Source organism: Callithrix jacchus, chromosome 6 (assembly GCF_049354715.1).
Source record: "Callithrix jacchus isolate 240 chromosome 6, calJac240_pri, whole genome shotgun sequence".
In the NCBI taxonomy this organism is placed as follows: domain Eukaryota; kingdom Metazoa; phylum Chordata; class Mammalia; order Primates; family Cebidae; genus Callithrix; species Callithrix jacchus.
Window position 1 is genome coordinate 159,643,238 of NC_133507.1, and position 14,766 is coordinate 159,658,003.

At 48.0% G+C, this 14,766-nt stretch overlaps 1 protein-coding gene across 18 annotated transcripts in view; it reads left to right on the forward strand.

Annotated features, from left to right (window-relative positions):
- The first annotated feature begins 270 nt into the window (after positions 1–270).
- Positions 271–14,766, forward strand: part of TRAF3IP1 (TRAF3 interacting protein 1) — a 74,914-nt gene continuing 60,418 nt past the window's right edge. For 9 of the 18 annotated variants that reach the window (XR_013519172.1, XR_013519173.1, XM_078328913.1 and 6 more), the window contains exons 1-7: positions 271–545; positions 3,709–3,777; positions 4,195–4,356; positions 8,161–8,301; positions 8,397–8,813; positions 11,756–11,827; positions 12,899–12,990. Coding sequence is in view for 14 of the 18 variants with exons in the window: in XM_078328913.1 (XP_078185039.1) it covers positions 423–545; positions 3,709–3,777; positions 4,195–4,356; positions 8,161–8,301; positions 8,397–8,813; positions 11,756–11,827; positions 12,899–12,990 (1,076 nt within the window). In the remaining 4 variants the exon portion in view is untranslated. The remainder of the gene's footprint in view (positions 546–3,708; positions 3,778–4,194; positions 4,357–8,160; positions 8,302–8,396; positions 8,814–11,755; positions 11,828–12,898; positions 12,991–14,766) is intronic. The other 9 variants (XR_013519174.1, XR_013519175.1, XM_035306217.3 and 6 more) reach the window with 1 other exon arrangement.

Genomic DNA, 14,766 nt, shown 5'->3' on the forward strand with positions numbered 1-14,766 from the left:
CCAACACCCACTTCGCGAGGCCGTCGCTCCGCATTGGAGGGGCGAGGCGCGGGACCCCGGACCACCTTCCCCCGCCCCGCCGCGCCCCCCTCGTCTGCGCACGCGCGGACGCCCCCCCGCCCCCCCCCCTCCGGCGGAATCCCCCTCTTGTTTGCGCCGGCGCAGGACGGTAGACGCGGATGGGGCGCCGCGGCGCGTCCGTTGCTAAGGCCGCGCAGCCCTAGCGACCGAACGCCTTGCGGCTTCCGCGCAGGCGCCGTGGCGGGCTCCGGTGCACTGTGGGATGGAAACCGTAGCGGCGCGTCCTGGCGGGACCGGGCTGTGGCTGCGGGGCGGGCGACGGCGGCGGGGCAGGCGGCGGCCAGGGACCCGGGCTTAGGCTCGGCCGGGTCGGCTGAGGGGCGTGGGCAGCGGAGGCTGCCATGAATTCGGCGGTGGTGAGGCGGACGCAGGAGGCGCTGGGGAAGGTGATCCGGAGGCCGCCGCTGACGGAGAAGCTGCTGAGCAAGCCCCCGTTCCGCTACCTGCACGACATCATCACCGAGGTGGGCGCCGGGGGCCGCGCCGGGCCAGGGGCGGGTCGGGGTCCCGGTGGGCGCCGGGTGTTAGCCAGGGTCGGGGGCCGGGGCTGGGCCGGGGTCAGGGCCCGGGCCGGGCTCGAGGTGCAGGTAGGGGACCAGGTCAGGGCCGAGTGTGGACCCGGTGTGGGCCGGGGTCGGGGTGCAGGTCGGGGACCGGGTCAGGGCCGGGCGCGGGGTGCGGTTAGGGGGCTGCAGTCAGTCCCGGGGTCGGGGCCAGAGCTCTGTGCAGCCCCTGCCCCGGAGCCCGGCCTGTAGGCCCAATTCCGCGGCGCCCTCCTCGCGGACGTCTGACCCCTTCCCCCGCTCCCGGCCGCTTACAGGGAGGCTCCGGGCCCTCGGGGAGCATTCTTAACTTCTTCCCTGCCTGTCCGTGTATCTCTTTAGAGCGCATCTTCCATTCTGCTCCCTCCTTGTGTAACCCTGGGGAACCCCTCTCGCTTGCGCTGGAGCATGTAACACATGGAAGGCGCTCCCTAAATCCTGGGACAATGGAAATAATATTTTTTGTACAACTCTCCTGCCTCAAAGCTGCCCTCCATACCCTATTTTGGGTGCTTGATAAATGTCTGTGGGTGAATTTAGTGGAGGTGGTTGTGGGGAGACTTGGTAGGAACAGCTGTAACAGAGCCGCATAGCCTGCCCTAAATTGAAGATTGGTGGTCTGTGTGGCTTTTCCCCGCTTGCGGGTGGCGTGCTCCTTAGTGACGGAGACCCTGCTTGTCAGCATGGCTCTGGTGATCTGCCCTGGATCAGGTACATAGAAATTCACAGCAAACATCCCCTGTTGCGTGGGACCTGTCACGGCTCCGGGTAACTCCCTGGTAACTCTCAGGAGCGTCACTGCAGGGGGTGCAGCACCCATTTGCAGGGTGCACCCAAGGGCACATGGGAACTCAGAGGTGTGTTCTGGGATTGAGGATTCAGGTCGGACTTGGAGACTTCCGGGGGCTCATGAGCTAACCTGGTGATGGGCCTTAAGCTCCAGTTCTCACTCTTTTCTACAGGTTGGGTGCCGTATTCTTACACAGACATCGCTCTTCTGGTTCTGCCCTCCTACCTTGGCTTCCAGTGTACGCTCTCCTGGAGCCTGTGCCTCTGTGTTAAGACAGTGCTTAAAAATGCTCTTGAATCCACCCACATCCCAGGGCACCGCCAGCCCTGGTTATGTCCTCCCAACTGGTGCAGCACTTACAGCTTGTCCTGGGCAGTGTGTGGGGAGGGGACCTGCCGTGTGGATAGGCTTGTAGGAGCAGGACAGTGCACATGTCACTCCTGTGAAGTAGGCAGGGCCTACGTCCTCTGCCCCAGAGGAAACAAGTAAGAGCCAATGTGAGCCCAACCCACCACAGCTGTGGCTGCCAAAACCTTTAATCTTCTCCCAGTCCTGCCTGCCCCACTGAAATGCAGAGCCCTAGGAGTGAGGTGCAGGGAGTGTGTCTTATCCTTGTGGGGTAGTGGTGCAGCTCAGCTCTTGGTGACGGTCCAGTCACTACTGCATAGCTGGTCAGAGGCATCCTCGTGGGAAAGGGCCACCCGGGGGCGGCTCACACCTGCAATCCCAGCACTCTGGAAGGCCACAGTAGGCAGATCACTTCGGCCCAGGAGTTCAAGACCAGCCTGGCCAACATGGCAAAACTCCAGCTCTACGAAGAATACAAAAATTAGCCGAGTGTCGTGGTGCACCTGTAATCCCAGCTACTCAGGAAGCTGAGTAGGGAGAATCGCTTGAGCTCAGGAGGTTGAGGCTGCAGTGAGCTGTGATTGCACCAGTGCACTCCAGCCGGTGTGACAGAGTAAGACCCTGTCTCAAAAAAATAAATAAATAAATAAAAGGATCGCCTTCCTGGCCAGGTGGCTAGGGTGTGGGACTAGTTGTGTGTTCCCAATTAGGAATGACTGGTCTGCTCTACTCCCAGAGACTTCCTCATTTATGCCAAAGTTCGTTTTTCTTCTTGTGTAAAGATCAATACAGGAATTGTCACCTACTTGATAAAGAGGCTAGAATGACTGACATATTGGAAAGCATTTTGAGATAATAGGTGGAAAGGGTCTTATGAAAATGCTTTATTATCCTAAATATTATACTCAAATCACCATATTAGTATTTAAGCTACAGCTAAACTAACCATCCCTTTCATTAAGCTAAGTGTGGATCCTGTGATATTAATGTCTCTTGTCACTTACAGTTATTGCTCACAATTTTTTTTTTTTTTTAGAGGGAGTCTTGCTCTGTCACCCAGGCTGGAGTGCAGTGGCACGATCTCGACTCACTGCAACCTCCACCTCCTGGGTTCAAATTATTCTCCTGTCTCAGCCTCCCGAGTAGCTGGGACTACAGGCACATGCCACTATACCCAGTGTTAACTTTTGTATTTTTAGTAGAGATGGGGTTTTGCCACATTGGCCAGGTTGATCTTGAACCCCTGACCTCAAGTGATCCACCCACCTTGGCCTCCCAAAGTGCTGGGATTACAGGTGTGAGCCTCTGTGCCCAGCCAAAGTTCCTTTTCTTTTTGGAATCTGTTCCCTCCACTGCACCTGAAGGATTCTTGTAAAATGCTGTGTGGCCAGGCCCTTTCCTGCTTTAGAATTGTCCATGTCCTCTTCGTGGTCCTTGGGCTCAGTTCATGTCCCTGAGTGGCTTCAAGGGCCTCTGCACCAGGCCCCGAGTGTCTCTCTGGCCTCAGGCTCCTGCCATCCTACCTTTCTTTGGATTTCTTGCACAGGACTCTGGACCTTATGCGGACTTTCTTCCATCTGGTATGTGTGTCCAACTCTTCTGTAAGCCTTCTGATCCCCATCTAGGTGTGATTCCTCCAGGAAGGGCTCCTGCCACCCCTTCCCCTCCTGGATTGTGGACTAGGTACCAAACCTAAGTTCTTCCTTAGTATCTGGATGGTGTCATCTTTACCCGTCTGTCCATACAGCCACACTAAATTCTGTGAGGACCTGGCTGGCTTCTGCCCTGTACACACGCGTAGTAGATATCAAGTATTTCTTGAGTAAGTGGATGGGTCTGGGCTGCCAGTCAATTCTGACATCTCCCAGGTGTGGAGTTCAGTGGATGAGGCGGATGAGGAGGCTGTCCCTGAGGTGACAGTGGTGGCCTTTTTTTTCTCTCTTGAAGGTGATTAGAATGACTGGTTTCATGAAGGGCCTCTACACAGACACCGAGATGAAGTCTGATAACGTGAAGGTAGGTTGGAGTCGGGTGTCTCCTGTTGACCCCTTGCTTACTGGATGGGACTTTTTGTCATCCAGGTGGTGTGGTGTGTCATTTCTGTGCTGCATGTGGGTGGAATACAAGGTCGGTGAATTCATGAATTGATGTATATCCCCTTTCTCATTGTGGCAACTGCGTGTCATGCTAGTTTTATTCACTGAAAAGTGGAATTGGTATTTCAAAGCTTAATGCTAGCCCGTCAACTAAATTAAAGGCTTTACTGAATTGATTTTGTTTTGCCAGTGAAGATCAGTATTTCTAGATTTGTTATATATCTAAAAATAGCTTTGTATGTAAACAGAAACTATCCTGTGCCTGTTGAACCTGCTGAAGATAATGCAAACTCTTCAAAGTATTATAATATTTGTATTTTCAATGGAAATATTTCAGGATAAAGATGCAAAAATCAGCTTCCTGCAGAAAGCCATAGACGTGGTTGTAATGGTTTCAGGAGAGCCACTGTTGGCAAAGCCAGCCCGAATTGTGGCCGGGCATGAACCTGAGAGAACAAATGAGCTGCTCCAGATAATTGGAAAATGCTGTCTCAACAAGGTACTACTACTGCCGTCCTGGCATTTTGAACTTAGTGCTTGAGTAACAAGCAGTCGGGGGTGAGGGACTCAAATGTGCGGACGGTTTAAGGAAGGACTTTCAAAGGCGTCTGTCAAACGCTGTGCTTTGAATCTGATCCTACTCCTTCTGGAGCCCTAGAGATCCAGGAGGAGGAATTTAAAACTGAACAAAACAAGTAAGTGTTTGTTATATATAAGTTCTGCAAGCTTTCAATATAAAATTGGGAATGCTGCAGGCACTCTGTGCCCAGCTGGCAGCTGGAGGCTGCAGGCCCAGGCTTCCATGTCCTCTGGCTTTCTCTTTTTTGGGGCTCCCTTGAGGACAGGTAGCTGCTTCCAGCCAGGGCTGGAGTATCGCAGATGTGCTTTTTTTCTTGTGGAGGTCTCTGTTCTCTTCCTGCGATGTTTGCTTACCTGTCATTCTTCCTCTCTCTTCTCTACTCTTTCTCTCTCTCTCTCCCAGTTGCTGTTTCAATTGTACAGGGAGTAGATTTGTTCTTTCCTGAGCTTGTCACAGTGGGCTGGAAACTTGGGTGTCAGGCCTCAGGCTTCTCTGGTTAGGTCCAGCCTGGGCCATGTTTGCCCGAGCATTGGAGAAGGTCTTCCCCCACCGTCTTCCTTCTATTGAAGGCCAAGTAGTCGTCCTTGGAGGAGCAGGTTGGGCTTGTACTCAGAGTACAGTTAATACAGTTTTCCACATACCTAGTGGGTGGTTGGCTGGGGGCTAATCTTAAATGTGATGCACATGGGAACAGGTGGGTTTCAGCCCCCTCAACGGCAGTGGGTCATGGAGGTGTGTAGGGGTGTCCAGCCAACTTCTGGGAGGCCTCGCCCTAGTGCAGGTCCAGCATGTAAGCTTAGAGACTTGGAAGCAGATTTTGCCGGTACACTGGCCTCTGTCCCCAGGCTCCCCAGATCCCCTTCCCGGGTCCTTTATGTTGCTCTTCTTTCTGAAAAGCACATCTGACTCCTGTGTCCTCTGCTGAATCTTCTCCACTTCCAGTAGCCTCAGGGTCAGGCCAGCTCCATGGCATGGCTTGTGAGGCTCCTAGAGACCTGCTGCTACTTTTTCCCCTCAGGTCCTTCTCTCATTTCCCACACCGGAGCCCTCCACTCCAGTCACACACACCATGGCATTCAGCCCTGGCCCACTGTCTCCCATCAGTCTCGTGCCCTGGTGCTTACTGGCTTGTTAGTGCCTGAGCTGCCTTCCTCCTCCAGCCTCATTGAGCAGCAGTGTGGCATCTATGAGCGCTGCCTTGAGCCCAGGCCTCTCCTCCCTCCCAGGCTGACTTGGGTGCCCCTGTAGGCTTCCTACAGGCTGTTGTTTCATTGTTATGTCTGTCTGTGTCCCCAGTACATAGTGAGTCATTGGCCCATGGAGCCTGGCACGTGGCAGTCACTTAGCGTGTGCTTGTGGAATGAGTGTGTGAGTGAGTGGGACTCCTGACTGGAGGTGTCATAGACTCTGGATGGCTGTCAGGGATACGTTTTGCATTTGACGGGGCTTGAATTAGATCAGATTCCCCCCCCCAATAATTTTATTATTGTGTTAAAATCCATGTAACATAAAATGTAACACATGCACACGAATGTTCATTGCAGCACTGTTTACAATAGCAAAGACCTGGAACCAACCCAAATGCTCATCGATGATAGACTGAACTGGGAAAATGTGGCACATATACACCATGGAGTATTATGCAGCAATCAAAACCGATGAGTTCATGTCCTTTGTAGGGACATGGATGAATCTGGAGAACATCATTCTCAGCAAACTGACACAAGAACAGAAAATGAAATACCACATGTTCTCACTCATAGGCGGGTGATGAACAATGAGAACACATGGACACAGGGAGGGGAGCATCACACACTGGGGTCTGTTGGGGGGAATAGGAGAGGGACAGCGGTGGGGGGAGTTGGGGAGGGATAGCATGGGGAGAAATGCCAGATGTGGGTGAAGGGGAGGAAGGCAGCAAATCACACTGCCACGTGTGTACCTATGCAACTATCTTGCATGTTCCGCACATGTACCCCAAAACCTAAAATGCAACTAAAAAAAAAATGTATCATGCTAACCATGTTGAAGTGTACACTTCAGTGGTGGGAAATTCATTCATCAAGTTGTGCAGCCATCACCGCTTCCATCTCCAGGATGCTTCGTCTTGCAAAACAGACTCTGTCCCCATGAAACACTCACTTCCTCTTCTCCCAGCCCCCGACCCCTGGCAACCTCCATTCTGTTTTCTGTCTCTGTGAATCTGACTACTCTGGCGGACCTCAGTTAAGTGGAACATGGAGTATTTGTCTTTTTCTTTGACTGGCTTATTTTACTTAATATATTTGACTTAATTTCACTTTATGTGCAGTCTGAGTTCTCCCGGTTTACCCATGTTGTGGCATGTGTCAGAATTCCGTCCCTTTGTAAGGCTGAATGATATTCCATTGTAGAGGATCTACCATATTTTGCTTATCCTCTCATCTGTCAATGGTACAGTTTGTGCCCACATTTTAGCTATTACGAATAATGCTGCTAGGAACCTGGGTATACAAATATCTCTTCAAGCCCCTGTTTTCCTTTTTTGGGGGGATAAATACCCAGAAGGGGATTTATTGGGTCATATGGTAAATCTGTGCCTAATTTTTTGAGGAACTGTTATACTGTTTTCCATGATGGCTGCATCATTTACATTTCCATCCACATTGCATGAGAGTTTGTTACACTGTTTTCCATGATGGCCACATCATTTACATTTCCATCCACAGTGCATGAGAGTTTGTTACACTGTTTTCCATGATGGCGGCATCATTTACATTTCCATCCACACTGCATGAGAGTTTGTTACACTGTTTTCCATGGTGGCCTCATCATTTACATTTCCATCCACAGTGCATGAGAGTTTGTTACACTGTTTTCCATGATGGCCCCATCATTTACATTTCCATCAACAGTGCATGAGAGTTTGTTACACTGTTTTCCATGATGGCCTCATTATTTACATTTCCATCAACAGTGCATGAGAGTTTGTTACACTGTTTTCCATGATGGCCTCATCATTTACATTTCCATCCACACTGCATGAGAGTTTGTTACACTGTTTTCCATGGTGGCCTCATCATTTACATTTCCATCCACAGTGCATGAGAGTTTGTTACACTGTTTTCCATGATGGCCCCATCATTTACATTTCCATCAACAGTGCATGAGAGTTTGTTACACTGTTTTCCATGATGGCCTCATTATTTACATTTCCATCCATAATGCAAGAGAGTTTGTTACACTGTTTTCCATGGTGGCCGCATCATTTACATTTCCATGCACACTGCATGAGAGTTTTAATTTCTCCATATCCTTGTCAATGCTTGTTGTTTTCTGTTTTTTTTAGGAGCAGCCATCCTAATGGGTATGAGGTGGTTAGATAAAACCTTAAGGCACTTATGGCTGGGATTCTGTGATCCCATTAGAAGTTTAAGGTATTTGTAGAGTTGTGCGGGTCAGCTTTATTGACCTTGAACGCACACACTCACTTTTGACAGCTTGGGTAGGTGTGAACCAGGATTCACTTAGCTTGGGTGGACTTTACTGTTAATGACTGAAGTGTGCTGAAAGTAATAGTTATCAGGTTATGCTGTGCTTCGTATATAATAGACAACATTTTCAAAAAGTATTTTATCTTTTGAATCTGTCTTATGAGCTGCCTTTGAATGGTGATATTCTGCTTGTTACACCTGCTGATCACATTTCACCTAACATCTCATTTCCTTACATTTGGATGACAAGCTCTCCAGCGATGATGCGGTGCGGAGGGTGTTAGCTGGAGAGAAGGGAGAAGTGAAAGGACGGGCCTCACTGGCCTCAAGATCTCAGGAACTGGATAATAAGAATGTGCAGGAAGAGTCCAGAGTTCACAAAGATACAGAGGTGAATTGCAGGTTGCACTTCTTTGAAAACCAAATAGTGAGTCTTTTTGTAATTTAGGTAAAAAATTCATAAATGATTTTATTTTTATTTTTTAGGGTAGAAGAGACTCTGAAATAAAAGAGAGAAGTACAAGCAGAGATCAAAAACAGAAAGAAGAATTGAAAGAAGACAGCAAGCCAAGAGAAAAGGACAAGGGCAAGGAGAAGGCCAAGGAGAATGGTGGAGACAGACACAGAGAAGGAGAGAGAGAGAGAGCCAGAGCCCGGGCCCGGCCAGAGAGTGAGCGGCAGAAAGACCGCGGCAACCGGGAGCGGGTCCGAGACTCTGAGCACCAGAAGGAGACAGAGAGAAAGAGTGAGGGGGGAAAAGAGAAGGAGAGACTGAGAGACAGGGACCGGGAGCATGACTGGGACAAGGGGAAGGACAGGGACAGGCGGGGAGTGAAAAATGGGGAGCACTCCCGGGACCCGGACAGGGAGAAGAACAGAGAGCACAACAAACCTGAGAAAAAGGTAAAGTTTTGCTAAAAAGCCCACCTTTCACTTAGTAAGAGTTTGCGGTGGTCTCAAACATGATTTTTATCTCGTGATGTGACTGGGAGACTGGTTTTCTTTTATGCCAATTTAAAATTATGACAATCTTGGATTCTCAATAGAAACCCAGAGATACCTGTTTCTTGCCAGTTGTGTTTTTTTTTTTGTTTGTCCCTTAATAGAAGTTTATTGTTCAGCTGATCATTTATTAAGGCATTATTCAGTGCTTTTCCAACCTTTTCCTACTTCACGTCCAGGGAGAATTCTGCTGGAGCGTAAGCTCCCTAAGAGCATAAGGTTTCACTCGTGTTCACTCTTGGGTGTCCAGCCTGGTAGAGTGTCTGACACATAGTAGCCTTGGAGTAGACGTTTGATGGTGGACCGGAGTGAGCATCTGGGCAAGGGATGATGGGAAACTTCTAGATCATGAAACTCTGGATGGAATTGATCCATTGATAGTGGTTTCTGAGGTCTCCCTTTGTGGAATTTTGATCTGGGAGTAGTAGAAGATAATTTGGAGGAGGAAGTCAGGAAATTAGTATTTAATGCTTGCTCTTTTTAGAGTTTAATAATTCCCCACCAGGCATCTAGAGAAATCCACATTTTTCAGGGTTTGAGCTGATTGGCCAGGTTGCCCTTGTCCTTGTCTTGCAGGTGTGTTGCTTCTCCTCTGCATGTCTTTTGTGTCGTTGGTGTTGCTCTTGGTATTGCCGTGAAGGCTTTGCAGCAGCCTCCACCTTTAGCGTTGCACGCAGTGTTGATGTGCAGTGTGAGTTGTGTGCCTGGTGTCTCTCAGAACATGGACGTTGCTCAGTTATTGAAGATTAGGGCTGCTTTCAAGGGCTTTTAGGCATGAGCAGATAAGTACAGTAAGACCTCAGTTTACTACAATTCTTGTTTAATTAAATTTTCAGGTAAATTTAGGGTTGGCCAGAAAATCCTATTGGTTTCAAAGTGTTTTCTAAATGTGTGGATTCCTTCTGGACCCACTATGTGGGTCCCCTACTCGTTCTTTGGAGGATGTCAAATTGTAAAGCCTCCTGTGAAGATGGTGGAAATCATTGTCTCCAGCTGCTAGAGAGGAGGACAATGAGGTTGGAAAGGGTCTAGATCTGCCCCATTGATCTGGCACTGAGGGGCAGGCGGCTGATGCTGTGACCCCTTCCTCCCAGGACAGCCATCTAGTCTTGTGGCACTGCGTTTCAGGGTGTGCCTGCCCGGGGAGGGGGTGGGTACCACAGGAGTGATCCTGAGGAAATCCTGTAAACTAGGCTTTCTTTTGGGGTCAGTACAAGCCCATGTTGAGATCTGTGGGTCACAGTGGGAAAGGGGGTGCCTATCAGGAAAGATTGTGGTTTGTTTGTAATTGAGCGTGGTGTTTTACAGGGCACTTTGGAGTTTTACTATTTAAAACGTCACTCTTTTCCCCTCCTCTGCACATCCTGTAGTAATGTACCCTATGCTATGTCTCATAACCTGCTTTTCCTTATGAGTCTTAGAAATTACAAAGACATTCCCCATCTTTTGCTCCTTTTTAAAGGTGTAAGAAAAAGTATTTTTCATGGATCTGATGTTTCTGGGGCACCAGCACATTCTGGTGTATTTTGCTGTCATGAGGCAGCCTTTCCTCAGCTCTCAAGGCCTCTGGCTTGAGGGTCCCCACGTTATGTTCCCTAAAACTGCTAATGAGGCAACTGGCTTTTTAAGTTGAGAGAAATAGTTCCAAAGAAAATCTTAGATGCTGATAATTGGGAACATATCAGAGCCAAGTATAATGATGATTTTGTTTAAAAGCATCTGAGACCGTGGCGAAGTGAAAGTTTCCTACTTGAAGCTGGTGCTTTCTTGGCTGCCATGAGATTTGCGAGGATCTCGCTTGGAGGTTTTGCCTGCCAGGCTCTTCTGTGGATATTCTGGGGGCTTCTTCATGGAGCCACATGGATCTGGGAGGCAGCTGCATCCTTTCTTGTGATAAAAAGTGCCAGGCAGGTGTGAGCTGCTGTGAGATCCTCCCAAGGAATCCACTTCCCCGGGGACTTCAGTCACGTCTGATCGGGGGAGTCAGGAGACTCAGCTTCTGACCCTAGTTAGAACTCAGTCATTCTTTATTCTCTTCCCCGTTTTATTTCTGTCTAGCAGAGAGGGTGGTGAGACTGTAGTCTACCCCATGGGCTTTTGCGAAGAAGAGGTGAAATAGTAGATATGAAAACACTCGGAAAATTAAGGGTGCCGTTGAGAGGCCAGGTGCTGGGTTAGACTGGCCCTGTGGGGGTCCTGGGCCCCTCTCTTAACTGCCTCTTTTATGGATAGCACATGCACAGTACCCAGCCTGCAGTCATGGGTAATTACTGCTGATACAATCTGACACCTTTATAATTGACATATGAGGACATTGAATTGTTAAAATATTGAACAGGCATTCTTCGCTTTTCAGTCTTCCTGGAGGAAAATCTCAGTGAAGATAATCTGTTCTCCTTCTCTGAAATGTGTCTTCCAGAGAATTAATTTAAGGCATGAGATGAGATGGTGCTTACGGTTTTTATGTAGTTTCTAGGAGACTAGGAGCAGTTTCTCCATGGGTGTTTGTTCCTTCCCTCTCTTCTGGGTTTCACTGGGATGTTTCCAGGAGGTTTGGCATGGCATAGGGGTTTGTGTTCCGTGTAGCTTCCTGAGAGGCAGGAGTGTTTGAAGTCCTTGCCCACCTACTCTGCCCTTACTGGAAGTGATCCCTGCCATTGGCTTGGAAGACTCTTGGGGAATCCAGGCAGCAATAACAGTGGTGGCTAATCAGAGCGGTGAGGAGATGTTCTCACGGGAAGAATGATTTCACTGTTGGTCAGTGTTATAGAAAATATCTTGATGTATTTTTAGATATTATGGAGTTGAATAATTCTAAAGTTTGATTTTTTTTTTTTTAATAGTCAGCAAGCTCAGGGGAGATGTCTAAAAAGTTGTCAGATGGAACTTTTAAAGACTCCAAGGCTGAAACAGAGGTAAACTTTAAAAATAACCTTAAGAGATGTCAACTTGTAGTTGTGTGGATATGGTGAATGCTGTGTCCTCCCCTGGTCCACTGAGGCATGGAAGGAGTGCATGGTCTGGGCCTACCTGTAATAGGTCCATTTTATTTTGTTGTAAAAGTAATGTGTTACATGCTTTACCTCCTGGTAAAATAGATGGGTGTGTGTATTCTCTGATTTTCTGTGGGGCACTCCTGGGTTTACTTATGCTTTTATATGACAAGTGTGATGTGTGGTATGATAAGGTTGTCATTTTGGGGAGAAGTGGGAGATGACACTCAGGATGAATCTGAAAGAGACGTAAGTCACCAGGCAGATGGGTCCAGTGGGAGGGACCCCTCCAACCTCTGCTTGGCCTGTTCAGGATTCCACCATACATTTCCTGGGGCTGGGCTGGGTACGGTAGAAGCCCATCATCTCCACGTGGGCCATCTTGTGGAGGTTAGACTCATCCCCAGCAGTAGAGGCCACTGAGAGATTCAAGCCAACTTTCATAATCCAGTTTTGCATTTCAGGAAGTATTCAGTAGGCTGCAAGGGAGCTGGGTTAGGCATAGAGCAGAGGCTGGGAGGCCAGTTAGGAGAGAGAGGTGGTCAGACTGGAACTGTGTCAGTGGAGGGAGGATTAGGATATGCTGTTTTCTCTGATTTGGGTTCTGCTTAAAATACATGTAAATTTTTACATTCAGAGTTGCTTACAAGTGCATTTAAGTAATTAAGTATATAGCAACAGAAGCGGAGTCCTTGTAAGCACATCTGATAAGACATTAGTGTTTCTCAAAGTCCGGTGAGTAGGTTGCTGACCTTTCTAGGGCTGTACAAAAAGATGGAATTCTTTAAATATAGTGCAAAAAAGGTTTTGGCTTCCTTGTAATTGATACTGTCAGGTCTTGAGTTCTTAATTGTATTGAGTTTTTAAAGCATATGGGCACTATTGCTGGATTTCCTACTTGTTCTTCCTCAAGCAGAGCTGGAAAAGTAAATCTGCTTGTGATATCGCTATGTAGTACGTCAATTAATTTCTTTTCATTCTTTTTTCTTTAAGACTCAGATTTCCACTAGACCATCCAAGTCATTGACAACAAAAACCTCCAGGCGGCGGTCCAAAAGCTCAGTGGAAGGTACTGCAAAACTCACGTATGTGGCTGAAATACGGGTGCTAGTTTTCCTTTGCCTTAATCTCAACATCTAGAGGGAAAGAACTCCTGTGGCTGGAAAACAGACTTGCTGTGTCTGGGCATGAACGGCGTGTGGAAATAATGCAGATCCGTGGCTGTTGCACACGCCTGCATGTGTGCTCAAGTGTGTGAGCTGATGGCATCAGGGCAGAGTAGCCCTCTTTGCTGGAGATCTGTGTTGAAATCTAAAAGTTGTGATCAAATTTTCATTTTCCGGAAATACTTATCAGCCATCTTCATTTCAGTGGTTCTGTCCTTTGCATTGGCGGGCTACATTTCATTCTTACGCAGGCTGGACATAGAGCACATAGGTGGATAATGTTTATGTGTTCAAAAACTGCAGAAATGATGACTGAAGTCATGCCAACAGCTGGGCACACAGGCCCGGCCTGTGGTTCGCTCAAGGGTAGTATCTCATCATCTTGCCTAACACAAGAGTGCCAGGCGCGTGCCGGGAAGCCCTGTTGGAGGCCACGGTGTGGGAGGCTTATTTTCCATTGAAGCATGACGTTATTTTGAATGAGCAGTACTAGTTTCCGGAAAGCCATCCTTTTCCTAAGTTGTGCTGATTCAAGAAGGGTGGCAAGACGTAGCAGTGGGAATTTCTCGTATGGAAGGAGGCTTTCTCAGCCTACCTCTGTGGGGCAGCTTACATGATGGGTTCCACCCTTGCACGAGAATCAGTAGTGTGCTCATGACCAGCTCTGTGCCCGAAGCCTTTGCTATCTTTTGGTTGACCGCTCTAGGGTAGGTTTCCAGAAGTGCAGTGGCTGGCACAAAGGACGTGGCATTGTGGCTTCTGCGTGTCCTTAACGGCCCTTCACCTCACCCCTTCTCCAGTGTTTAAGGCATGCTGATTTTGGTGGATGAGAAACAAAAAGTTAATTGCTAGTGAAATGGTACTTTTTGCTGAATGTGAGTGTTTTGGGCCTGTCTGATCTGCCCCTCCTTTCGTCTGCCTGAGTTCTTCTTGCTGCTGGAGCCTGTGTTCTTACTGATTTGCACACGTGCACTGCATGTTGAGGCCATCTGCCAATTTGCCGATTTTTGCCTAAGTGTTTCGTATTTTTTTTTCCAGTTTGTTTCTGCTAATTATATTTGGTTTGGTTTCTGACTTGCCTGAGTGTTAAATCGTTAGGTACTTGAGGCCTCTACTCTTTCTTTTGGTAATCTGTCCAGAGATTTGAGAGGTGAAGATTTGTGTTTTATCATTTAATATTTTATCTCCCACTTTATTTTGTGGTGTAAGGTGAGGCTCTGAATCTGTTTTTTTCAGAATAATTCATCAGGGGCTCCAGGGTCAGTTACTAATTCATTGAACGCTTCTCTCCTGCTCTGTGATGCCTTTTGGAGTCTGCGTTATAGGCCTTTTTGTGTGTGGTGGCTTTTACTTCCACTGTTTTATTTTTACTATCATTTCCTATCATTGTTCTTTTCAGGAAAGTTTTAGGCCATCTTATTTGCTTATTCTTCCAGATGAATTTTAAAAGCACCTCACAACTCAAAGAATTCCACTCCTGCAAAACAAACAAACTAATGTCTCAGAATGTAACTGGACTTGTGTCAAAGATATGCTCTCATTAGGGTAGGAAGATTAGACACCTCTAACTTTAGTTTAGGGAAGGCGTTCCCCTCTTTTGAGAACACGTGTTGTGTATGTGGCTGGCTGTGTCCGTTAGTCACAGTGGTTGCTCGCTGGTTTGTTTTATTTTTAATTTTTTCTTGGAAATGGTAT